Genomic DNA, 26,330 nt, shown 5'->3' on the forward strand with positions numbered 1-26,330 from the left:
GCACTGTCACTGTGTCGCCTCCCCAGTGTCCCCTCTCTGGGTTCCAGGTCCTCGCAGATTCTATCTCTATAATTGGTTTCCAAGCCAAGCAGAAGAAAGGCAGCTCACCTCCGTCAGCTGGAGGAAGATCGCTTTTCTCTGTACAGCAGCACCTTCAGGAGAGCCCCTGCCCCCAGCATCTGCCCCCTGCCCCCCCCATCCCCCCCCCCCCCCCCCCCCCCGCACGCCAGGGACTTCCTCTGCTGCTCAGCTGCCCTCATGTTCCCATTATCGCTAACGGAAAGCTGGACGTCCAGAGGAAAACAGGAAAGGCTTTGCGGGGCGTTTCGGGCCGGCTGATGCTCTGGCATGATGGGTGACCTAGGCCACATTACGCACAAGGAACAGAATGTTCTGGGGTGCCCAGGAGAGCTAGGCTCGTTACGGCATTGACCTCACCGCGTGGGTTCCCGTGCGGTCAGGCGTCCTGGACACACAGAAGCCGAACGGCAGCGATCCGACTTTCCTGGCGTGCCCAGAATCGCCGGTGTGGAAACAGCCCTGCTGTTAGTAACACAATCATTATGACTTTATTTTAACCTAATTGGGTTTCTACACAAAGACCCCTTTGAAAAAGCTGGCTACTGAAATTCCTTCCCTGAATCCAAAACCAACACAGCGTCCATTTTCTCAGCTGCACAGTCCTAAAAAAATCGTAAATAAAATCAATTAAAGCAATAAGAGTGGATGTTGTGCTAATTGGATTACTAATCTGGATTATTTATGGAGCGAATCCTTTAAAAGGGGTTTCTGTACCCTTGCAGACTGAAGCGTTTTTGAGTAAGAGCGTCATTAATGATGGACGCTCAGATGTGCTATGGCGGGGGGGTTGGCAGCGAGGACAGAAAGAGGAGGCAGACCATGGGGTAACAGTGAGATTATATGGTGGGAGAGAGACTAGAGTGATAGACAGACATATATAGATAGAGTTGACCCTTCTGCATCATGAGGTTTCAGTTCAATATATCATGGAGTCAAAAGAAATGAAATGAGATAGATAGATGCAGACAGACAAACAGACAGACGGATACAGTTGACCCTTTTTTTTCCAATATATCTCAATATTTCAATACATCGTGGGGTTGGTAGAAATTAAAGGAGAATAATTTTTTGGGAGTTTTTGGGAGTTCTGTGAAAGCCACAGATGGACGGACAGACAGACAGACAGATAGATAGATAGATAGATAGATAGACAGACAGACAGACAGACAGACAGACAGATAGATAGAAACAGACAGGCAGAGACAGACAGATGAACAGACAGACAGACAGAGAAAGAGGCAGAAAGATGGATAGATGGATAAAGAGACAGACAGACAGACAGACAGACAGACAGACAGATAGATAGATAGACAGACAGACAGATAGATAGAAACAGACAGGCAGAGACAGACAGATGAACAGACAGACAGACAGAGAAAGAGGCAGAAAGATGGATAGATGGATAAAGAGACAGACAGACAGACAGACAGACAGATAGATAGATAGATAGATAGATAGATAGATAGATAGATAGATAGATAGACAGACAGATAGATAGAAACAGACAGGCAGAGACAGACAGATGAACAGACAGACAGACAGAGAAAGAGGCAGAAAGATGGATAGATGGATAAAGAGACAGACAGACAGACAGACAGACAGACAGATAGATAGATAGATAGATAGATAGATAGATAGATAGATAGATAGATAGATAGATCGATCGATCACTGGCAGACCCACCGGCCACGCTGACCCTCTCCCTCTCGGTGTTGCTGGTGCTGGGTGCTGCCTGGCTAGGCACTGTTCCGTTGGTCAGGTTGCTGCCTGAGCTGTTGTACAGCATGTTATCCACCTTGGACTCCAGCCGGCCGAGTCGTAGCAGGATGTTGTCCAGCAGCACGGCCAGCGTCTTCTTGAGGTCTGCGGGGGACAGGGTGGTGAGCCATCCGGAGTGAAAGCCAAACCCTCCGCATCTCCCTGCAGGGATAGTTGGTCCAAAGCCCCCCCTCAGGGCCCCCAGAGCAGAAAGAGTGTAAATCGTCACATCCGTGATGAGGGATCACAAAGTCACAGCAACCGAAACCTGAATGCAGACACAAATGAGATCCATGGCCCAGGCGGCCCCTGACTGTTCAGGGTCTCCATAACCTCTCTGTGTCTGCCGTGTAACGCTGGTGGGGCTGTGAACACAGCAGGGGCAGGTAAGCAGCATTCGGGGCCGCCTGACTCTGGGTCACGGTGGTGGGTCATGTTACTATGGTAACCGGCCATGGGTGCAGACTGGCTCTGCTGTCAAATCCCCCCCCCACCCGCACCTGTACCTGTTTCCCTCTCCGGATCCATCCGCCAGCCCCGGGGCAGAAATCCCCTTTATTTGCAGTTGGGATGATTTACTCAGGGCACACTGGGAGCAAAAAACAAAACTGCTTTATCTGCGGGGTGGGTTGTCAAGCCCTGGAATAGAATGTCTCTGGTGGTATTTAAAAGCAGGGCTGGAGGTAGTCTGTCAGCACGGCCCCTCTGCTCCGGCTCTGTGTCACCGTGGTGGGGTGGGCGTGCTGGGAGTTTGCAGGCGCTCCTTACTCAAAGGGCTGCATAATTCCCTCGGATCCCCCTGGATCATCAGCCATTCGGCCTGGCCCACATCAGCCTGTGGGTTGCCACTATTCAAAAACAGGCTGCCAATAGGGAAAGCATGGCAGGCCGCTGCCCCCAACAGGAACGGGTCTGCTACTGCGAATAACTCACTCACCCATAGATGACTTACACCAAACACCAGAAAATATAACAAAAGCAGACACAGAGACGATGTCAAACAAGGATTTCGTATGACGTCCTAGTACAGCAATGGTTGCTTTGTATCCATGTCTGAGATAGGGATGATTTTCAGTTGCCATTTCTCTGAGTCTCTAGATATCTTTGGTCCTACAGTATAGTAGAAGAGACCTAACACATAAACAGCCAAATAGGCTCGGTTCCCTCCAGAGACGATGGCCATAGAGCTTTGAGTTGCTGTTCTCATGCATCACTATCAAGGTTTTTTGCATCCTTCTGACGTGTTCGCATCTGAATCACAGTCCAGAACATTCCCCAGAGTCACAGCATCGCCAAGATGCAGAGAAACTAGGCCAGAATGTTGTCCGGCGATCTTCAAGGGCCCTTGGGATGGAATAAAAAATAAATCTTGTCAAATGCTTGTCAGATGCTAAAAATGTCACTGTTCCGGTTGAGGAGTTCATCATGTAGACCACCAAACAAACCTGAGCCACTTTACCCTAAGTGTCATATGCGCCAGGCTGGTCAGCCGACCTCTACACACTCTCCAGAAGGACACCGGTACCTAACAAACACTGTCTCTGTGCAGCTTTGACAGAGATTGGCACCACGGTGAGTCTGATGAGTAGCCCAGATTTGGGCTGAAATCCTGCCAATGACATGACTGAACATTTTTGCGGGCTGCATCATGCAAACGAGGAGTCCCTACTGATAGGCTGAGCCATCGCAACATGCCAGTGCGCATCACACTCTGAATAGTGCTGCAGTGATGGGAATCGCCACGGCGACAGGGATAACTCTCCACCTGCTGATGATGTCCAGTGGAAGAACAAATCGAGACAGAGGATGGACCAGTTGCACGAAGGTCACATGAGTAGGTACCAATAAGATAAGGACGCCTGAATGGTGTGACGACCACCTATGCTGTCCATCCTCCATTAGGATAAATGGGAGGGGATGGAACCTTGAAGGAGCATCATGTGATCATCTTGTCTCTAATGTTATTTTTTTCTGACAAATTCCTTAATTCTCTCTGGCTGCCTAGTCTCATACCTGGGCTTTCACTGGAAGCTCAGCCCAGCTGCATTTATGCCTAGTCGGCACCTCGATAGCCGTATGTTTGTAATGTTTGCCTCACTCGTACATCCCTTTGGACAAAAGCATCTGCTAAATCTGCAATGTGTAAATGCCCGGTTCCGCCAAATCCTGGCCCCAGCTGCAAGTTAGTGACATCACTGCTTCTGATAGCAATGGTAAAGCCCTACAGCCCTCGCTGACCAGCAGGTGACCAGTTCCACGTTCCACGAAGGGCAGGAACCTCTAATCTGAAAGGCCGCTGGGCACAGTGGGCGGGCGTCCCGCTTCATGGCACTCAGTCACAGACGCTGTTTGTTGGGAAAGTCAATAAACAGGTTTTAACTGAAAGCTTTGAGTCTGAGTCGCCCTGGTAAAAATACCATCGACACGAAACACGATCCCTTTGATTTAATCAGAAAAACAAATGAAATGACTTATTGTTACTGCAGCAATGTTTATCTTATGAAGACAAACTAAACCGGGTCAGTGTTCCTAAGAAAGACCGATTAACTATTAACGACGGTAAACTCAGTTTCCCGGGAGCTTAAAGGACCTCAGAACGGACTGTGAGACTTCCTTGCTCTGTCTGTCCCATTTTCAGCAGGACATGAAGGAAGGGGAATCGTGGGAAAAAATCTTACTGCCCTTACCTTGCCTGGTACCCCTTCATTGACTTGGGGTGCTGCTGTAAATACCGTGGCAGCCATTGCAGGCTGTTTCCACGGCAGCCGCCGTACACCCCCCAAGATCCCGCACGCCGCTCACCGGAATAAAATATTTACGGGAAAACAGCATGAAATGCAACGTGAGGCATTTCTTCAGCCTCACAGTGCATCTCTCCCTTGCAGCCACCTCCGGACAGCGCCCCACCCCACTCCAAACACTCGCCCCATTGTCAGAGGCACCGCTGAACTGATCAGGCACTGATCAAGCAATTTCTATTAGCAATGACAGTGGGTGGAGCTAAGAATCACAGACTACAAAGGGAGCAGGTGGAGGAGAATGATCTGTGTGCCCCCCCCCCCAACCCGACCACCACTCCAAGGTGACCCGCGAGTTGCAAGTCACATGAAAGATGTTGCAACAGACGGCTGACATCCCTCTTCTAAAGAAAGTGGTCTTGCCTGAAACTGCTCAGAATTGCACCATGAATTACCAACAGGGGGTCTCTCCTCTGGTCTGTCTTGAGATGCAGACCTCACCCTGGCTCTGCGCAGTCCGGCCTAGCGGATGGATGACTGCGAACAATACCCCCCCCCCCCCCCCCCGCCCCTGGCAGACTGGGCCGTAACTGGATCCATCGATATCCACTTCCTGCATCAGTGGTCAGAAGGTCAGGGGAACAAAGATTCTGTGATGGCCGATCCTTCTCGATAAAAATACAATTATTTCAGTGGTGAATGCAACTCTTTTTGGAGAGACCAAATATCGAGTGTCGGTGGTGGGGGTGTATCAGAGCCGACGTCACAAACACCACCTCTCCCAAACTCCACCTGAACACTAGTGGGTGTTCTTCACGACGCAGGACTGCCAGTAGAGTGCAGTATGTGTGTGTGTGATCACACCCCCCACCCCCAGGTCACGGCTGCCGACTTTCGCCCATTTTCCTGGCCCGACATTCACTGGACGTAACTTTAAAGCTTTAAAAACCACCAAACGGGTTGCAGCCAAACGCCAGTTCTGGGCCCGAGATCCCCATGCTGGGATATACTGTACATTTCTTTACTTTCGAGACACCTTCCCAGCGCAGTACTGGTGCGGTGCTGGTGTTTCCTCGTTACAAGTCTAATTCATATTCAGAAACACGTTAAGCAGTGTTTGCGGAGGGAAACAGGGAGCGGCACCTCTGACTGAACGGACGTCGTGTCGACACTAAGCCCATGAAGAGGCAGCTTCCAGACATTAGCCTTGGCCTCTGCTGTTGTGGTAAACGGCATAATATCAGCTTGATTTAATTTATCAGAGTGGGATAAAAACTGCGCTGTACTGTATGGAGTGCTCAGCATGGCAGGAGATGATTGTGAATGACTGTTTTCTGAACTTTGGGTCTGGGTAAGGAAATGGCGATAAATTCCAGGGCCATGAAAAGCCTAAGGTTTAGTTCTGATGTTAGGGGCCCCTTTTAAGACCCTCGAATGACGGGGTGAGATTGCCCCCAACACGCTCATTTTGCGGGGCAAGGGGCCTGTGTACATGACTGCTGTAAGACAATTCAATTAGCCACAGTGGTAATTCCCCCCGCTCCTCTGCCGCTAATTTCCCATGACCGCCTCAAACGGCACGGCAAACAGATGTACCGTCCCTGTCGATTCCTCGTGCGTAAACTCATTTCATGCCTTCCTGGAGATAATTCTCCCTGTGCCTGAAACCTAAATAATCATGCTCAGTTAATGATATCATTATCCAGATCTGGGATAATGGAGCCACGTTCCGCCTGCTATCGCTGTGGGAACCATCTACTAAACGGACCAGGGGGCGGCCCACTTTAGCGACTCCACCCATGCCCCCCAGGGGACTCTGGCTGGGGCCCCTCCAACTTCAGCGCCAGTGTTTTTCAGAGAACTTTGGGGGAACGAGGCAGAAGGTATACAGTGGTCAAGAAGTCAAGGGTCCTAAACTAGAGCTGCAGTTGTACCCTTGAGGGTGGAGTGAATTCTCCAGCTGTGTACAGTAAATGGATATAGCAGAAACTTCATTAATTACAATTCAGTGAATCCTCCGCTGAATGCTAGCAGTTCCCCTCCACAGGACACCCCCCAACAGGGAGGACCAGGCCACGTGTCCGATGCGGTGACGTGACTGCAGCCCAGGGGAATCTGATATGCAGGCTTCAGGGCTTGCTGGAAGAGCTGCGTCATTGCGTGTGGCCCCGATTCAGTTACGTGCCCCACTGTGTCATTCCTGCCCCACATGAAGCTCAGCTCACTGGGACTCTGCCTGTGATCGCCTCAAACAGCTCATGTGACCACTGACCTGCTCCGTCATTGGTCATTCCTTGGTTATGGTCTCCTGGCAACAGTAGATGTGTGCGGAAATCGCATTTGTCTAGTAGGTCCACATGGTACTGTACCTCGCTGGCTCCTTGACAGGTGTTTGTTTGTGATGTACTATCTGCCTTGCTTGTATATCGATGTGGATAAAAGTGTGTACTAAATAATCAAATGGAAATAAAGTGTTGAAAAGTTCCAGACCACTATGATGGGGTTGCTTCAATGATGAAGTAGCAAACCCCCCCCCCAACCGCTCATGACGCACCAGACACTTTCAGTATCACAGCAGACCTCAGCCCAAGCCCCCCCACCCCATGTGAGAATTTTTTCCAACCAGAGGGAGTCCGACTCTCTTCTTCTGGGTCTCCTCCAACACCCAAGTTTCGGTGGGTCACGTGTGTCGTCACCGGCTACTAAAGACAGCACAATGACGGCGACCTGCTAGGTCAGCCCCCCCCCCCCCCCCCCACTCTTCAAGCTTCCAATTCCCCCCCGAATCACATTATTGCTCTGGGTTCAAATGCAGCAGATTAAAAACCCATTTCCCTCTGTGAAATAGCAAATCGATAATGGGTGACTATTAAATTAAATAACACAGTCTTGAAACTTAATAAATGCATTATATTTCCTACAATAGATCCATTGCATGTATAATATATTTGTATACTGCAGGATAAAGGCTATTAAATAATCACCATCCATCCTGAAACCGCTTGTTCAGAGCAGGGTCACAAGGTGGGCCTGGAGCCTATCCCAGGCAGCACATGGGCAGAAGGCAGTGGTACAACCCAGACAGGCTACCAATCCAACACCAGGCATGTGCACATCACACATTATGGACAACTTAGAGACATCCATACTGCATGTCTTTGGACTGCAATAGGAAACCACATGACATGAGCGGAATTTGCAATCCATACACACACAGGAAGAGCGCCGGCAGGATTCGAACCTATGAGCCGAAACACCCGGTTGGCCACACTCACCATAGGCAGTCATGGTGCCCACGTAAGGCCCGTCCATGGCCCCGTGGTTCTCCTCGGCCAGTGCCTTGACGTAGCGTTTGCTGAGCTCCAGGATCTGCTGGCGCAGGGCGTCACTGCTCTCGTGTTGCGACCGCTGCTGGATGGTGAAGTGCAGCAGCATCATGCCCCAGATGAAGCCGAAGCTGACCAGGAGGAAGCCCAGCTTCTGGGAGGACAGCTTCCACAGGTACGAGGAGCCCATGGCGGCCGGGCGGCAAGGAGCGCGCGGGGGAGCGAGGCTCAGGAGGAGAGCCGGGTCATGGCGCCGAGGGGGGGAGAGGGTGCCGAGCTGAGTCCCTGCCCTCAGGCGTGCCACCCCCCCACGGAGTCAGGCACGTCCTGGGCGGCCCCCGGGCCAGGAGTCATCCTGTGGGGAGAACACAGGGAGCATGTTCCTGAGCATCCGAGAGGCAGATCCAGTCATCTGGCAAAGGAGCTGCTTGTTTACAAGAGACAAAGCCTCAGAGGCCACGCCCAGCCCTGTCCGACCGCACCTAATCATAAGCAGGTACAAACCCTTTTGGCCTCCAGAGCCCCATCCTGGTCTGAACTCAGACTTCCTGTACACTATTGCTCAGTCTGCCCCTGCTCCTCTCACCTCCTGCATTCTGTCCCTCCTGACCCTGTCACGTGTGAAACTCCCAGCAAGGCAGCTGTGTCAGAGCTGCTGGGACCAGTGTGCCAGGCCCCGACATTCACACCGCGTTCAGATTCGCTGAGGTCAGGCCCCCCACCCGCTCGCCCACATACCCTCACGCTATATAAGTCAACCTACCCCCCGTCTGTGTTCAGATGTAACCACGTGATTGTGTAGGGTTTATAAGATCTCCCTGCTTCTCGGCTGATCTGGTCATTTCAGTCCTGCCATTAATAACTCCCAGTTCATTAATCCATCCATCATAAATGAATGCAAATGACAAATCTATACTATTAAGATAAGATGATTTAGCACTAAGTATTAATCCTTCTGCAGGGATTTCAGTACATGGCTGTACCGATCACAACTCTAAGATAATGCTTTACGGCAAGGTGAGGTGCTCAAACATATCTCACCATAATACATCTGTCCGTCGTCCACATCTGCCTCTGCTGTGCTCTGCAATTCTGAGATCTCAGACCTTATCCCCGGAGCCATGGCAACACCACAATGTCACTGGGAAGCACTCAGTCAATGTACGGATAACTTAGTGACATCACTTCACCTGATGGCATGTTTTAGGACAGCAGGAGGAGACCGATAAACCTGCAGGGAACCCAAACAAACGCTCGGGGGAATGTAAGAAACTACACACACACAGCTGGGGGGTGGGGATGTAACCAACAACCTACAGTGCGGAGACACCATGATCCTCATCAAGTACATTTAGAGTAAATTATGAAACTGATGGAGTTCCGGTTTGGAGAACCTTTCTCAACAGGGAAAACTACTCTACAAATTAATGATCAACATTTTAAAAGACAAACACCAGTTTAATAATAAAATGAATGAACATAAACTTTTGCCGTGATACACAAGAATCCCGCTATACTGTACTGTAGCTCTCCAACAACTAAAAGCTAAGCAGGCTGTCAGGCATGTATCTCAGGTTCAAACTGGGCTGTGTGTTTTGAAGAGGATGACTGGCCCTGATGATCCCAGTGAAGTCTGCGCTGTGACCCAGAGCCAAAAAGCAAGAGATAAGAACACAGAGGCAGGTGCTGTGGTAAGGAGGCCGTCCCCGTGTTTCCATGACGCCAGGATTTCCCATTTTTGTGCGGATGATGGAGATCATGCAGCACTGGGAGTTCCTTCTCTCTGACTCTACAGCCAACATCAGGCCCTCTTTACAAAGAGTGAATTACGGTCCTGATGTCTGGCCGGACTGCCGCTTAGGCAAACCCAGACCGGCACTGTGGCGACCTGGACAGAGTCGAGCTGACCTCACATCCCGAGGCTGGACCCGCGCCTTAGAGGCTGCTGTGCTCAGCCTCAGGGCTGGTCTTTAACCACAGGACGAGTCACAGGCAGTACAGGTTTGACGCCTCCATGCCTGGGGGAGGGGGGCTCCTGCCGTACCTGAGTGCTGAGGTGTGAGGGGCGGAGTCCTGGGATGCAGATTCAGGATGACAGGTGTACTGGGGGGGGGGCTGGGGGGAGGGGCGTGAAGTGACAGAGATAGTTGGTGTGACGCGATATGGGATCTGTGATGGCGGGAGGGCATGACACACTCACAGCGGCACTCAAAGCTGAGACATGCTTCCCGCACTCAGCTGGGGGGCAAAATGACCACAGCCAGACGCACACTGTGTAAAACCGTTTGCTTACTTCTGCTTATGTTTCCTAGATAATTACTCTGACAGATAGATTAAACAGATTTATCACAGTTGTTTCAGCACCTGGGAAATGACAGGGCAGCCTGGTGGCCCTGGATGTGACCTGGCGATGAGGGTGAACGTGTTGCTAAGACAGGCAGATGGCACGGTCCTTGGGCATCCTGTGGGGGGCGGGGTCTGCGTCACACGGGTTCATCGCCAACGGAAGCGCAGGGACTCGCTGTGTCACACGCCATGCGACACCAGAGACCATCTATCCGCCACTAAAATCGGAATCTGCACTGGGGGGTTGCGGGTTTCGGAAGACCAGAAGGCCTCTGGGGGCAGATCTGAGGGGCCCACTTCCACAGACAGATCCTCCAGCCACTTATCCTGGTCAGGCAGGATGTCCCAGCCAGCACGGGGTGGGGGGGGGGGCACTCTGGATGGGATGACAGTCCACATACATACACAATTATAACCTATGATGATTACAGCCTAATTGCAGGCTAATTAGCCTAACTACAGGAGGAAACCCACGCAGATGGGGCAACATGAGATTCAAACCCCCCACCATCGAGCCATCAAACCCATATCTCCTACAAAAATAACACATGAACTTAAAGTAGTAAGCAGACTGTCAATCTGTGAAATCAGACCATGATGTGAGAGGGTAAATGTCACATACAGGAATAAAGCTCTGCAGATGTGTGAGAAAGTAAATCCAGGGCCACCAAGAAGCAGCTTCCCCAAAATCCAGGGTCTGACAAGGACCCCGCAGGAGCCTCACAGTCTCTCCCTTACTGACGACGCTCTACATCATCTTAAAGGACGGCAGCACTGCAGAAAAATTGCCACAGAGAGATGAGTGCTACTTGGCAGCAGCAGAGGCCAAAGCGCCACACGTTTCTCACATGCACGGCTCTCTTTTAAATGCGATACCTGCTGCAGTCTTTCAGAGGCGGCCAGACGCGTTCTGAGAGTGGAATGACACCTCCTCACGCAGTGACTCACTCAGCGAAACGGACAGAGAAGCTGAGCTCATCCGCGACGGACCCTCCTAAAGTCAGCGAGAAAGCTGGCCGGGAGGATCGGGAATCCCTCTGTCATGCGGCGCCAGAGTAACAATCGTCACGCAGAATCGCAAAGTGAGCAAATCCTCTCTTAAGCTTTTATGGTGGATAAAAGCTGCTCTGTCTCCAGCACCCCTGCACCCCCGGCCCCAGAAAAGGCTCTTTGAGGATATGGTCTTCGTCCACAGTGTAACCACACGGGTCAGGAGTGGAGGAAGCTCGTTAGCGTAAACGAGGGCGACTCACTAGAGACAGATTGATGAGCCTCCAGGGTTCACATAATATACTCTGAGATACCCCCCCCCACCTGCTTCCCAGACTGTGACAGTGTGCTGGGTGATACTCCATCACGTACGAATTAAGTGAGACTCAGGGTAGATGCTTTCACCTCAGGAAGGAGCAGCTCTGTCATGAGGCCAGCCTCACCTTTGTTCAGTATTTTGGTTTTATTTTATCCCCTAACGTCTGGTATTGTTAATCTATGTCTTTGCTTTGTGTCTCTGTTTACGGTAACCCAGCCCGTGCCTTGTTTAGTTACGTCTTGTTTTACTTGTGTTCCTAGTCTCTCCTTGTGTAGATAGCCCTCGAGGTTTGTGAATGTTTCTTACTCTCTAGTGCCTGTTAATTGTAATATACCAAGGGGGGGAAATCTGAACCATGGACAGCCGCTGTGGGTGAGGGTTCTTGGGATGACCTCTCAATCAGCCAATAACAGTGGGTTCCTATGACTGGAGTTGAGAACCACTGCTTTATTATCCCAAAAACCCACAACCACACTGGCCCTCCATGGATCCGGTTTGCCACCCCTGTAATATACCTAAACCCCGCCCCGAGTCCCTAGTAATTGGTTGATTAATTATGTTTCTCACCTGTCCTTCATCTTTTTGCGTTAGTAGCGTATTTAAGTGCCTGTTCTTGTTCTGTTCCTCTGTGGTTCATTGTGGCTATTTTCCTGTGTTGTTGTATGATTATTAGTTGAACTTACATAGTTAGTTATTGTAGTTTTCCCTCTGTTCCTCCCTGCCTTAGTTTCTGTTTTATCAGTTTTATTTTGACCCCTCACATTCCCTTTGTTTTCTGGTTCTCCCTTTTTGTCTGTTTTCTTCGTAAAACCCTAGTTGTTGAGAGCTGCTACATGTCACGCTTCGCTGTAACACGCATGGGATAATCACTGAAAGGAATCTGACATTAAACACGCACTAAGATCAGGAATGCCTTCTGTGCATGGAGATGCAGATCAGCGGGGGAACTGAACAACACAGCCTCTTTCCAACCTGTGGGCTGCACTGCAGCACACAAACAATCACCTCTGATGAGTGCAGATGCTTCGGATTCTTCGACTCCAATGGCGTGATACCTATTCATAATTCATGCGCCACGTTGAGACGTAAAACGAGCTTCATGAAAAATGCAGAAACCTACAATGGAGGCTGATTAGGGGGGGGGACGTTTCGCACACTCATGAAAGCATGCCGGTCCACATTCACACTCGAGTGGAAACATATTACCTGTTACCAAAAAGCTGAGCCTCTGCGTCACTTTGAAGGGACTGAGCACTGAGCGTGACCTGACAAGCTGACTCTCCCGGGGGTGGCCCGTCCCCCCAGCTGCAGGCCCCACTCTCCGGCCTCCGCCAGATCTCCTCCACTCAAAAGAGCGAGAGAAAAGTCTGGAAACTGGGGCACATTATGGTACAGACTTACCACGGTATGTCAGACCCCCCACCGAGGGAAGCTGAGGATAGACGCCATGGGTGTCTGGTTCAAGGACAGCAATGGACATCTGTACGTCAAACTTGAAAACCGCCCTGGACAGAATGACCGCAGAAAGAGGACACCCCTGCACCTTGACGACCAGGGGACGAGAATGACACGTGCTTTTCCTCGGGTGTCCAGAAACGGCACATTCATCAGGCCCTCGGGTCTGTTAGAACCTTCACAGTGCACGTCTCACGCTCACACAGCCATGCTAATGCTAATGCTAATGGCACGCCGCTCTGACGCTTCATGCCGAGAAGAAAGGCCTGCCGTCCCCGACAGCAGCTCAGGCACCCCAAACATCACAGGAATCCATCCAAAAACCAATGCACTACTGCTCCTTTAAGGTTAGGGGAAGGTTAGGTCAAGCTGTCGGGTGCAGAAGCACTGACCTTCCTCGGATTCTGCTCCCACCCCTCCCAGCTCATGGCATTTAACTCCTCAGATGTGTAAAACGGCGCTAGCATTTAAGTTGTGTTTACATTTCTCACAGGAAATGTGTGAAATGAAGGCGAGAGGCCCTTCTGGCTTTCAGCCGCTCCTCTAGACAGACCGATTCATCAAGACTGCAGATAAAAAGGCACAAATGGCCCAGCTCCTGTATCTCAACCATCCCGCGCTGGTCGCTGGTCGCAGACGGGCAGCCATTTTGCTCGGCCCGTGTGCTGGTGTGTGCGTGGCTTGGGCCGCTGGTGGGGACGCAGTTTCTCACGGCTGGCTGCCTTGTGCTCTAATTGTACTGCGGGGGAGACTCAGGTCCCAATCTCCCTCACGAACAACAGGCCCAGCTCGTCAGGAGATCAGACTGCCTTTAATAACCACCTTCTGGGGACATTAAAGCTTCCAGGTAAAAGATGGACATTATTTGAAGTAATGTGTAAAACGAGGGGAAAAGGCAGAACCACAAGATTTTTGGCTTCCTCTCCCTTGAAAAGCATCTGTACTCTGCATTTCCCCTGAAGAGGAGGTACAGGCCACACGGGACGCTCGCTTGCTTCACTTACTTACCTGGTGAGGGCACCCCATTAACCCCTCGCACCTCACACTCAACAAGGGAAGAGGAATGGGACACCCCATTATACAGGTCCGTCAGTGCGCTGACATATTACCTCTCCTACTCCACGGGGACATCGAGGTTGGTAGTTAACCACAGTAGGGTGGTCCAGCTGCTTTGTGGAAACCGGGAGAACCGCTCACTGTTTACCTCAGGCCAGTTCGCAAGGTCTACCTGGTCATCATCTAGTTTTGTAGCAATATTGAAAACCATAATGCATATCACAGACCGTTCATAGGAATCAGTGAGTTTAAAGCTTCTGTATAACACATCTGGCAAAGGGTTCAAAGCAGGTCATTTTCCATTTGCGATTCCAAGGAAAGGGAAATATGTTCTACAGGGAAAATCAGATTGAGGATAACGACTAGATCCTCTTGGACTGGAATACTGTGAGTATGAACATTTTAACTTGCTTATCCTGAATGTACTGACCGCATGAACAAAAATAATTCAATTTTTCCCTGATCTTTTTTCCAGCAACGCGCAGAACGCAGCGACGAACCAGCCGAGCGGGTCGGTGACCCCAGCAACACCAGTGAACAGGAGGTCGGTGTGTCCTGGAGGACCTCATCCATCTCAGGTGACTCAGGCCAGACAAGCTTTTTGCATCCCAGCTCAGCTGGGCTAAATGTCTGCTGCGAGCAGGGTTCTGGAAAGAGACGTGTGATTGGTCCACCAGGGTGGCGTAAGCGGGACTGTGTGGTTCTCAGGTAACCTGCAGGTGTTGGTCCCCAGCAAGGCACATGCTGTTCCCTAAATGTGCCTAAAACTGGGCTGTTACACTTTATGCTATGGGGAGCCAGTGGGTTTGATTCAAATTAATGTGCCATCTTCTAACAGGCAGAGACTAAAGCTACCTACTGGCCAAAGCGGTACAGGGCCCCTCTCTTGAGAAAAGGGGCATCTAACCACAAAAGTGGGGGGGGAGAGATTCCTCTAACCGTCCAATCAGACACAGACAAACAGAAAGGGACGTGGGGTGAGACTCCCAGAAGCTTAATGAGGCCTGGAGTGGTTTGAGTTCAAGACGAGGTGGTGAGACTCGGGGTCTCAGTATCTCCGCAACGACACACACGGCAGGCAGATTTACGCGCAGACACACCAACACACCACAAGAATAAGTCCAGTGGCTACACAGCCCCCCCTGAGCTGCGATCCTGCGGGAAGCACGGCTACAGGGCGTGACCTCTGAACACACTCAAACAGGCCCCTTCCCCAGGGGGGATATACAAGCTCTCCAAGACAAGGGTGGCATCCAATTAACAAAAATAAATGTCCTAATTGAGGAAGTGCATAAATGATGCAGACTTCCCTTTTGTATGAAAACAAACAGAGATTTGTAGATGGGGATATTTCAGGGACTCGTGACTAGTATAGTATAGTAGAGTGGAATAGAATAGAGTAGAGTATAGTGTGTGTTTGTGAACATGAGGATGGATGGATGGATGGATGGAGGGATGGATGGATGGATATTTGTATTCCCCTGGCAGAAATCACGCCAAACCCTCTTCTGTATAAACATCCTACAGTTTGTGCAGCTAAACCCACTGCTTGCGTGTCATTTCATTTTAACATTACTAGCCATTCTATCCAAATCCAACCTGCTGTAAGAGCAAGATTATTTCTAAACAAATGTTTCATTTACTCCCTGTCTACTATCAGTTTCAATTAGTCTATGAAGAAATGGACAGTGAATGAAGTAAATTCCCCAGTACACTAATACTGTATGACAGCAACGCCAGTGGACAGGCATTCCAGATTCTGCATATGCCAACAGTACCGGCACAGATTCCAGCACGCCCCTGCCACTGCAGAACTCCGCGTTACAGGGGGAATGCCCTCCACGCAGACAGTCAGGTCCCAGCCTGCACGGAGAGAGGAATTGAGTGCAGGGAGCTAACCAGGAACACCGGAGTGCCGAATCATCGTGCCTCCCAGCAGGAAGACTGCAGCCCCACTCACAATATGAGCTTACTTTGTCAGTAAAAGGTCAATTCCACATTCCAATAATTACCCATCATTTGCCATTGTTCAGAATCTTTCACATAAGGTCCAGTGTCAAGTTTTTGAGTGTGTGTATATGAGAATATAAACAGACAGGACTGAGACGGCACATCCTTGAGGGTTTAGAACGTATCAGGGTGTGGAGCAGACCTTCTAGAGTCCTGAGATTAAGTCAGAGGCGTGTGACACCCCTGCAGAAGCCAGTGAGCAGATAACTGCTCATGTTCTTCCAATACAAAGGTCCGCATTCCTGAGGCCATCGTAGAACCAGCCTTAATTACAGGCTCACCGTCTCACTTCACCGTGAAGACCTGCACTCGGCCCACAGAACATGGAGAGATGGCCTTCTGCAGACCAGACAAGCACTCAGGCAGAAAACCAGCCATCGGCGGTATAGAGAATCACCTCCACAAAAGGGAAACGTGAGCCTCCGTCTAACATGGACAGCCACACCTGTGCCGTTACGCTGAAAAGCCAGAGCTTATGGGCACATGGATGCAGCGGGTGGCTTAGTCACCTAAGTCTCCATGCTTGTGCTGAGACAGTCGCCGGTTTGAGTCCAGCCTCAGTAGCACAGTCACATCTGTGGGCCCTTGAACAAGACCCCTATCCCCCACCTTGGATGTAGATGGCTGTCCTTTGCTGCCAAGCTTGCTCTCACCTACATAAGTGTCTACATGATGAGGTAGGCAAACAGAGCTTCTCCTCACAGGGACCAATAAAATATCATCATTTCATATACATACCATCTGTTTCATCTTATTCAACATAACAGAATGACATTTTGAGAAATTTATTCACAACTGACTTACATGGCACGCAAAAATTGTTACAGTACATCTGATATCATCTGGAGTTAAGTCTAGATTTATTCAACCATGAAGGTATTTCACCCTTGGGATCAATAAAGATTATCTAATATAATTTAATATGAATGGAGTTTCTGAAAACAACAAAGAACCGACTTCTGCTAAGGAGAAACATCCTGTATAAATTATACAAAACACAGAAAACTCAGTTTTTGTGCTTTGCTTTTCACTGGTGCAAGACACAGCAGGAGAAAATCTGAGGGAAGCCGCAGATTAGAATAGGAGACACTGACTAAGACTCAGAACAGATGGGCAGTCCATCAAACGTTTGCAGGGGGTTGTGAGCTCGCAATGCTTTCGCGGGGTGCAATCAAAGCAGCCGCACATGTTTACTCAACACGCCACGCTATTTGGGCCTGTTTGAGGCTGATGCTTCTCACAGGTTGGATCAGATGCACACGCACAAGGGAATTAAACAAATTCAGGATGTTTCACTGCGAGACTGCAGAGCAGTAAGTAATTCTGAGGAACATCTAGAGAAGATGTAGAAAGATTTATAAAAGCAGGAGGTAGGGTTAGGGAGGATTAACGGCTGATTATTTTAAGGACTCTGAAAACCAGACGGTACCTTCTTCAGCTAATTTATATAGAAATAGTAAAATATCCTGCGGGGGTTTAAAAATAAGATAGAGAATGGCGAGAAATGGGAGTCTTGCAATTAAACAGCCCCCCCGTTCCTGTGTGTGGGACACAGTTAATCGTCAGGTCTCCATCCTTTCCCTTTCTGCAGAGAGCATGTATATTTTGGTCTATGCCATTTCACACAGGAATGTTCATTTGTGATTCAGCCTCAGCAGATTTGTTTCACCGTGCAGAGAGGAAGCGAGACCAGAGTGAACCGTAAGTTTCCCTTTCCGTAAAAGTGCCAACAGTGTCAGGGGAATAAAATAAGGACCTGAATCAGCATGTGGAGGGGGTGCAAGGCAGGGGTCTTCCTGTGATGATGGGTGGGTCTCTTCTAATTGGGAGGGCGGTAATACGGTCTGTAATTCCTGTGAGACAGACCAGTGTTTCTCAAGTCAGTCCTTGGGTAACCTCAGACAGTCCACATTTTTTCTCCCTCCCAACTCCCAGCCAATCGAGAACACAGAATACCTGCATGGTACAGGAGTACTATGAGCTGAAAGGGAGCAAAAATGTGGACTGTTTGGGGGTCATCGAGGACTGGTTTGACAGACACTGAGATAGACTGACATTCTGGCTCAGATATGAACTTGATTCAGTCCAGAGATTAACTTGTTATAATTTAAGAATCTCAAGAACATGTCTGGTGACAAAGACTGACATTTTATTCAGCTTCGCTCCTAGTTAATCTTCTTCATGATGCGTTAGATGTGTTTATAGATTTTGCATAGATGTTCTCAAAGCGTCACGTTTTGGTTTTCCAGAAAGGTATGCATTTGCACAGTCTACCTGCAGTCTGAGAAATGTACCACACGAAAGCATTTTGCCTGTACATGCAACTGTTCAACAGCCTGCCTTAAAACAAGATTCATCCAATCAGTGGAACAATAAGAGCAGTTACTTTAGTGGAGATCACCCCAATGCCCTAAGATGTCGCTCTCATTCTTTTCAGTAAATAGAGCTCCTGAATTTTTAATGAACTGGAATAAAGGCTCTAAATAGCCTTTTCCAAAATAGCTGTTTAAAGCGGGATTTTCTTTGGTCTCTTTAACACATGCAACCATGCATTAAGGATGCTGTCACATGACCGCCACTTCCGTGGTATTTACACACCTTAAGGGTCTACGGACACTGCAGAACTCTGGCACAAACAGCTGACTCTGGCGTATAAACCTGCGCTGCTTCCTCCTTACTGTCTGTATGTCACATTCACAAACGGAGCTATTGCTGCTCTATAGTCCAGGCGAAATGCCTGTCATGCCGCCCCCATTATCGCACGAGCGCTGCCCATTCTGTCGGGTTTCTCTCCTTTGTCATGCAAATGGAAAAACCCCTGCTGGATCATGTTCATATGAAAATATTGCCCTTTTCAGGAAAAACAAGGCAACTCGGGGCAGGTGGCAGATATTACCCTTATACGGGATACCCTAACGTGCCTTTGGAAAGCGCCTTAAAGGAGAATAGTATGAAAAACACAACACTGGACAGAAACGCACTGTTGTCTGTGAGTATTTACTGTAAAAATGCTGCATTCAGTGTCTGTTTGTATTTTTCCTTGACAGCCCAGCCCTAAATGTGGGAAACTCAACGCCTGACACCAGGGAGGCTGGACTTGCAACACCCCAACCAAGTTATGGTTTTATTGGTCATGCAGTGTTTTCACCTTTAGCAGAGCACAGAGACGGACAGGTTACTTTGAGCAGAAATGCCGTTTAAAAAAATGGTTTTGTTTTAAATTTAAGCGTAAAAGACGCTTCTTACCGTTCAGCGTTTTGTGCACATGAAACGGTCATACTATCATAAACTGTATCTGTCACCTACGCTCCACGCAGTCATCGCTGTGCACAAATAATGTCTCTCATGTACATCACTCAAGTATTATTTTTCCGTTTCTATTCCTATGTGTCGATTGCGGCCCGACGCGGGGACGCGCTTCCTCGGCGCTCCGTTACAGGGGCAGAGCGCGCGCAGGTGCCCGCTGATTCTCTTCACGCAAACACCGGGAAACACGCAAAGCGTCTCATTATCTGTCAGCACATGGAAGCTGATCAGCAAGCAGATGCCAGTGAACCGTGGCATATGAGGGAAGAAAGGGGTACAATGAAAAAGACCTACTTCATAAAATCATGTAACATATGTAACACAGCTGTAATCTTCCTACAAACGTCTTCAGTAACTTCAGTAAGTTGCTTCTCATAAATAAATCTCAGGCATACTACATAAAACAATAATAAAATAGTAGAAGCATATATATATATATATATATATATATATATATATATATAACCGCTATATGTATAGCGGTTATTTAAGTGATTCGGTTAACACCACCTGTGTGCAAAGTGAGGAGTATTCCCATCACTCTAACGCAAACCATTTACAAAAATAAGCAACTACACAATTAATTATGAAGATTACAAACACGTAATACAGCATCACGTAGTCGGCTCCAAGTCTATCCAGTCGAGAGTCAACAGCATTAAACAAGATTCAGTACCACTTAAAATACAAGAATCTAATAATATTAAAAAATAAACCATTCCGTTTCCTCCATATCGAAGAAGATGAAGTAAAGCATCGTGACAGTCATTCTTCCCACGGTGATACGCGATGTATTTACCTCCTTGCGCAGTGGGCAGCCAGCGCTCCCGATAGGCGCAGAGAATATTGCGTCTCAATAATTTACCCTTAAAAAGAGGTATGAAAATGATCGCATATGGATGGCGGCGTACCTTTTACGTGCTTTTTCCTCCGTTACAGATTGTACAGTTATGGGTCCCCAGGTCTGCGGATGACGCTCTTCTGGAGCAAAGACGCACTAAACGACACCATGCGTCCGCTACTCAGCCCCGCAGCCGCCTCTCAGCTCCGAGCAGCGAGTGCATAAAGACGGCGGCGCTTAGGTACCGTCTCTAAACTCTCCGAGTACTGAAAGACTGCGGAGCTTAGGCATCATCTCTAAATTCTTCGTGCTCAGAAAAATGCTTAGGCACTGTCTCTACATGATCGTACTCATCAAAAACGAATACTCATTTTCAGAAGCATCGCAACAATTTAATGACTGTATAGTCAAATTAGTATTTACCAAATTTATACTCGCCCCACCTATTTCGTCTGATATGTATAGAATGGGGCTGAAGTGGTCACCAAATATTTTAATCAAGTATTTAATTAGATACTCAATAAGCAGTAAGTACAAAAGCATGTCACATTATTTAAATATTAATATACATATTTTCGGATAATGCTATTCATTATCAGAGGTTATTCCATGAATTAACTGACAAAAATCTATCATTCAAATAAATCGATTTAAATTTTTTGTTTGTAAAATTTTAGGCTACCTACACCGAACAGTGTATTTGCATACTTTATTGCAATCTTGTTGTTTATGTATTTGTGTTAATATTTTTCTTTCTGAAAAATATGAGGGTTAAGCGAACAAACCCTAGATTTGACCTGCTCGGTGCTCACTTTCATAACTTGATATATGTCGCCATCTTGTGGCCACTAATCTTTACAGTATTTAAATTTATCTTGGTTACTTAAGGCTTTTTCTCCTCATATCATTTTTTTTACAGTGCACAATGACTGTGCTTTGACGATAGGATTAAAGGAACAGATGTTTAGGAAAATTAGTAATTAATTTGGCAATGAAATTAAAGATAGGGTTGAGTTGGATATGAATGTGATATTATTGACAACTGTATATTTGTCAATATGTCAAATGTTTAAGAATCGACCAGCGGATAGGCCTATATTAATATTAATAATAACTTTTAAAATCCATAAATGAATGCTAAAAACAATTCTAATTTTAGTTGCTGTTTGTCTATTGTATTGTATATCATTTTGCTCAGAGCGTGTCAATGTCATACGTACATAATCACGCTATTCCAAAAATAATCACAATCTGCAATTTTTAAATTGTAAAAGCAATTTATATTTTACGTTATGTAAAATGTTCACTGAATGCTTCATCTGAAACGTATGTTTATTGCTAAGTACGTTTACATATAATGAATTTGTATGTAAATTAACCAGCAAAAATCTGTAAGGAAAATGTATGTAAATTAACTGGCAAAAATCTTTAAAATTTATTTGGGGTAGCATGTGGCTCAGCGAACAAACCCTCTGTGCACGTGATCAGAAGTTGGGGGAGGCATAAGTACAGCTTCCCCACGGGGATCATTTTTTAATATTATTATTACTTTGAATGTCCTGCAAAACAATCAAGGACAATCGATACAATATAATCAATAAATTATGCACATACAATTAATATCCATTATCATTGAAAAGGTTTTCATGCATTCGTTACCAGGTATATATGATTTGCCTGAATCTTTTAAAGAGATTGTCATTACTCTGACATGAGGACATATTTTTGTCTGACCACCAGGGGGCACCAGAAAACCAAAATTACGCAAAACAGGACAACAGTAGAGATGGGTGACACCGCTGATTTTTCGATCCAATACCAAGCAATTATCGAGGTGAATCTTATGCCCATGAGTCTTCCCCCCATCCCATGGGTAGGCCATGCCTGATAGTAGTTCATGTCGTGTTCCTTTTAATAGTATAAACATTTTAATTTATATAGAGGAGCCGTTATAGAAATGGATGGATAATTAAATGTAAAAAATCAATATTTTGATGTAAGAAACGATTTTCAAAATGAAAAATGCAGATAAAAAAATAATGGACTTTTTAATATCGATCCGCACATTATGTGGTCCGTTTTTTTCTAACCAAGCCACTTAGCAAAACGCCTTTTCGGTAACCCCCCCAGGTCCACAACTGCTATCGTGGCGCCCCCCGCCAGTCAAAAAGTCTCTGCACGGTCCTGACACATAATGTCACTACCAACAATTCCTAATTCATCAAAATGTATTTCAATGAAAATCTTAGTCTTCGTGTTTCACTTCGTCTTGGTGTTTTTTTCCAGCCAAAAAGACATAGATATTGCGTTGAGCCCGGGGTCTTCACTTCGGACAGAGATGTTTCCATTGTTTTCGTTGTTTCCCAAAGGAGGACGTCCCACGGTATAGCTCAGCCCTGAATTTCATGGACATTATACATTATAAAAATAATTTGGCACTTTCAACCTTCTCTCCATGTCCACAATTTAAAGTAACTAGATCTTCAGAAATGTCCAGTTTAACCAGCAGGCGTCATGGGCAGAAGCGGTGATAGGTCATTATACGAGTATAAAAAAGTGAAACTTTTAATATAATGCCTTGCATCACTTGGCTGTTGTCAGCATATTTTGATTGGTGTGCCAGTAATAATTTGAAGAATAGCAGTAAAGGTATATTATAATAACACATAATACAATAATAAAATAATAAAGTGACTAATTTACTAGATTACTAATAAGACACAACACCATGCTCAATTAGAATGAGTGATACAGCCAATTTTCTTTTCAGTCATATACTAAGTAATACCAAGGTTGGTATCACAATACTAATGCTGTTATTCAGTGTATTGACAATAAGATTTGCCAATGGGGCTGTGTACTGGGTCCCCTGTCATGGCAACAAATGTGACGATCCACTTGCGACTGAGAGACAGAGTTTATTAATAAACAGAACTGAACACCAAAAGGGGAAACTGCAAAATAAAGGGACCTCGAGGGGTCAAAGCAAAAAGAAGAAAAACAAGGATTAACAAACCAAAGAAACAATAACAACACAACTAGGGAGGAGGACGAGGGGAACCAAGCAGAGGAACATACACACAGGAACAGGAGTACAATGACTAACTAAAGAACAGAGTAGAAGCAGGCACTTCAATACAAACAGACAACCAGACTAACGAGGGGGCATATGTGGCAAATGAGAAAATTAACCAATCAACACGATACGGGGAAACGGGCAAGAGGTGGAGAAACTTGAACTCTCACAATCACCGAAACTAAGAACATTAATCACACACTGAGAATTATTACACTAGGAATAATTAACATGGAACCAAAATACAGAAGTGAACTAGACACATGCAGGGCAAACCAAAGATTGGGAAATCAAAAACAATGAAACAAACATGGGGGAAATAGAAATCCAACAAATACTATTAAACAGCAGATGGTCCACAGAGGACAGCCTTGAACTCATGACCAGTGGGTTAACAGTCCCTGAGTCACATGCTCAACCCACTGAACTATGCAGCAATCCTGGGAACCAACAGAACACACTAGAGCTGAAAGGCTAGGAGACAGAGATGGGGAAGAGGATGGCCAGCAACACCTGCTGGCCAAACACAGACATAACACATAGGACGGGATGGATACCTTTCATATCGAAAGAATCACCGTTTCAGTATCGATCTGCACATCCTTACAAAACAGCTTAAGCCTCAGAAAGGAAATATCAGAAATCCTGCAAATAGCACTGTTTATGTGTAATGTAAAAACTTGATCATATACATAATAACATCCCGACACTACTTTCAGCAGTTTGAATAGTATGAAATTCTTTTTTAATTAAAAACCTGCCTGCTTTGTTTGGAGTGGTGGATATATACTCACCTAAAGGATTATTAGGAACACCATACTAATACGGTGTTTGACCCCCTTTCGCCTTCAGAACTGCCTTAATTCTACGTGGCATTGATTCAACAAGGTGCTGAAAGCATTCTTTAGAAATGTTGGCCCATATTGATAGGATAGCATCTTGCAGTTGATGGAGATTTGTGGGACGCACATCCAGGGCACGAAGCTCCCGTTCCACCACATCCCAAAGGTGCTCCATTGGGTTGAGATCTGGTGACTGTGGGGGCCATTGTAGTACAGTGAACTCATTGTCATGTTCAAGAAACCAATTTGAAATGATTCGAGCTTTGTGACATGGTGCATTATCCTGCTGGAAGTAGCCATCAGAGGATGGGTACATGGTGGTCATAAAGGGATGGACATGGTCAGAAACAATGCTCAGGTAGGCCGTGGTATTTAAACGATGCCCAATTGGCACTAAGGGGCCTAAAGTGTGCCAAGAAAACATCCCTCACACCATTACACCACCACCACCAGCCTGCACAGTGGTAACAAGGCATGATGGATCCATGTTCTCATTCTGTTTACGCCAAATTCTGACTCTACCATTTGAATGTCTCAACAGAAATCGAGACTCATCAGACGGCAACATTTTTCCAGTCTTCAACTGTCCAATTTTGGTGAGCTCGTGCAAATTGTAGCCTCTTTTTCCTATTTGTAGTGGAGATGAGTGGTACCCGGTGGGGTCTTCTGCTGTTGTAGCCCATCCGCCTCAAGGTTGTGCGTGTTGTGGCTTCACAAATGCTTTGCTGTATACCTCGGTTGTAACGAGTGGTTATTTCAGTCAAAGTTGCTCTTCTATCAGCTTGAATCAGTCGGCCCATTCTCCTCTGACCTCTAGCATCAACAAGGCATTTTCGCCCACAGGACTGCCGCATACTGGATGTTTTTCCCTTTGCACACCATTCTTTGTAAACCCTAGAAATGGTTGTGCGTGAAAATCCCAGTAACTGAGCAGATTGTGAAATACTCAGACCAGCCCGTCTGGCACCAACAACCATTACACGCTCAAAATTGCTTAAATCACCTTTCTTTCCCATTCTGACATTCAGTTTGGAGTTCAGGAGATTGTCTTGACCAGATCCACACCCCTAAATGCATTGAAGCAACTGCCATGTGATTGGTTGATTAGATAATTGCATTAATGAGAAATTGAACAGGTGTTCCTAATAATCCTTTAGGTGAGTGTATGTTCAATGGCGTAGGACAGAGTTTGATGGGGGGGCACAACTTAATTTAAAAACAAAGGTCTACATATTCAGGAGGATGAATGAATCCAAATGAAATATTGGGGGGTGCATGTCCCCCCTGTCTCCCCAATTCCTACGCCCACGTATATACTATATATAATTGATATCATTTTCAATGGAAGTTTGCCTTTTTTGATGGGTGATTAGCCTCAAACATGGGATTAACCTCAAATGGGTGATTAGCCACAAACGGGTGATTAGCCCCAAATGGGTGATTAGCCTCAAATGGGTGATTAGCCTCAAACATGCGATTAACCTGTAATGGGTGATTAGCCACAAATTGCTGATTAGCCTCAAATGGATGATTAGCCACATATGGGTAATTAGCCTCATACGAGTGATTAGCCTCAAACGGGCGATTAGCCACAAACGGGCGATTAGTCTCTAACGGGCGATTAGCCACAAACGGGCGATTAGCCTCAAACAGGTTATTTTCCTCAAACGGGCGATTAGCCTCAAACGGGTAATTAGCCTCAAACGGGTAATTAGCCTCAAACGGGCGATTAGCCGCAAACGGGCGATTAGTCTCTAACGGGCGATTAGCCACAAACGGGCGATTAGCCTCAAACAGGTTATTTTCCTCAAACGGGCGATTAGCCTCAAACGGGTAATTAGCCTCAAACGGGTAATTAGCCTCAAACGGGCGATTAGCCGCAAACGGGCGATTAGCCTCAAACAGGTTATTTTCCTCAAACGGGTAATTAGCCTCAAATGGGTGATTAGCCTCAAACATGCGATTAACCTCTAATGGGTGATTAGCCACAAACGGGTGATTAGCCTCAAATGGATGATTAGCCACATATGGGTAATTAGCCTCATACGAGTGATTAGCCTCAAACGGGCGATTAGCCACAAACGGGCGATTAGTCTCTAACGGGCGATTAGCCACAAACGGGCGATTAGCCTCAAACAGGTTATTTTCCTCAAACGGGCGATTAGCCTCAAACGGGTAATTAGCCT

At 47.1% G+C, this 26,330-nt stretch overlaps 1 protein-coding gene across 1 annotated transcript in view; it reads right to left on the reverse strand.

Annotated features, from left to right (window-relative positions):
* mgat5 (alpha-1,6-mannosylglycoprotein 6-beta-N-acetylglucosaminyltransferase) overlaps positions 1-20,482 on the reverse strand; it is a 58,070-nt gene extending 37,588 nt beyond the window's left edge. Inside the window, exons 1-3 of the mRNA XM_023821651.2 lie at positions 20,297-20,482; positions 7,853-8,258; positions 1,765-1,944 (exon numbers count right to left, since the gene is read on the reverse strand). Of these exons, the coding sequence (XP_023677419.1) occupies positions 1,765-1,944; positions 7,853-8,093 (421 nt within the window). The 5' untranslated portion in view covers positions 8,094-8,258; positions 20,297-20,482. The remainder of the gene's footprint in view (positions 1-1,764; positions 1,945-7,852; positions 8,259-20,296) is intronic.
* Between the last annotated feature and the right edge of the window lie 5,848 nt (positions 20,483-26,330).

This window comes from Paramormyrops kingsleyae, chromosome 16 (genome assembly GCF_048594095.1).
Source record: "Paramormyrops kingsleyae isolate MSU_618 chromosome 16, PKINGS_0.4, whole genome shotgun sequence".
NCBI classification, from domain to species: domain Eukaryota; kingdom Metazoa; phylum Chordata; class Actinopteri; order Osteoglossiformes; family Mormyridae; genus Paramormyrops; species Paramormyrops kingsleyae.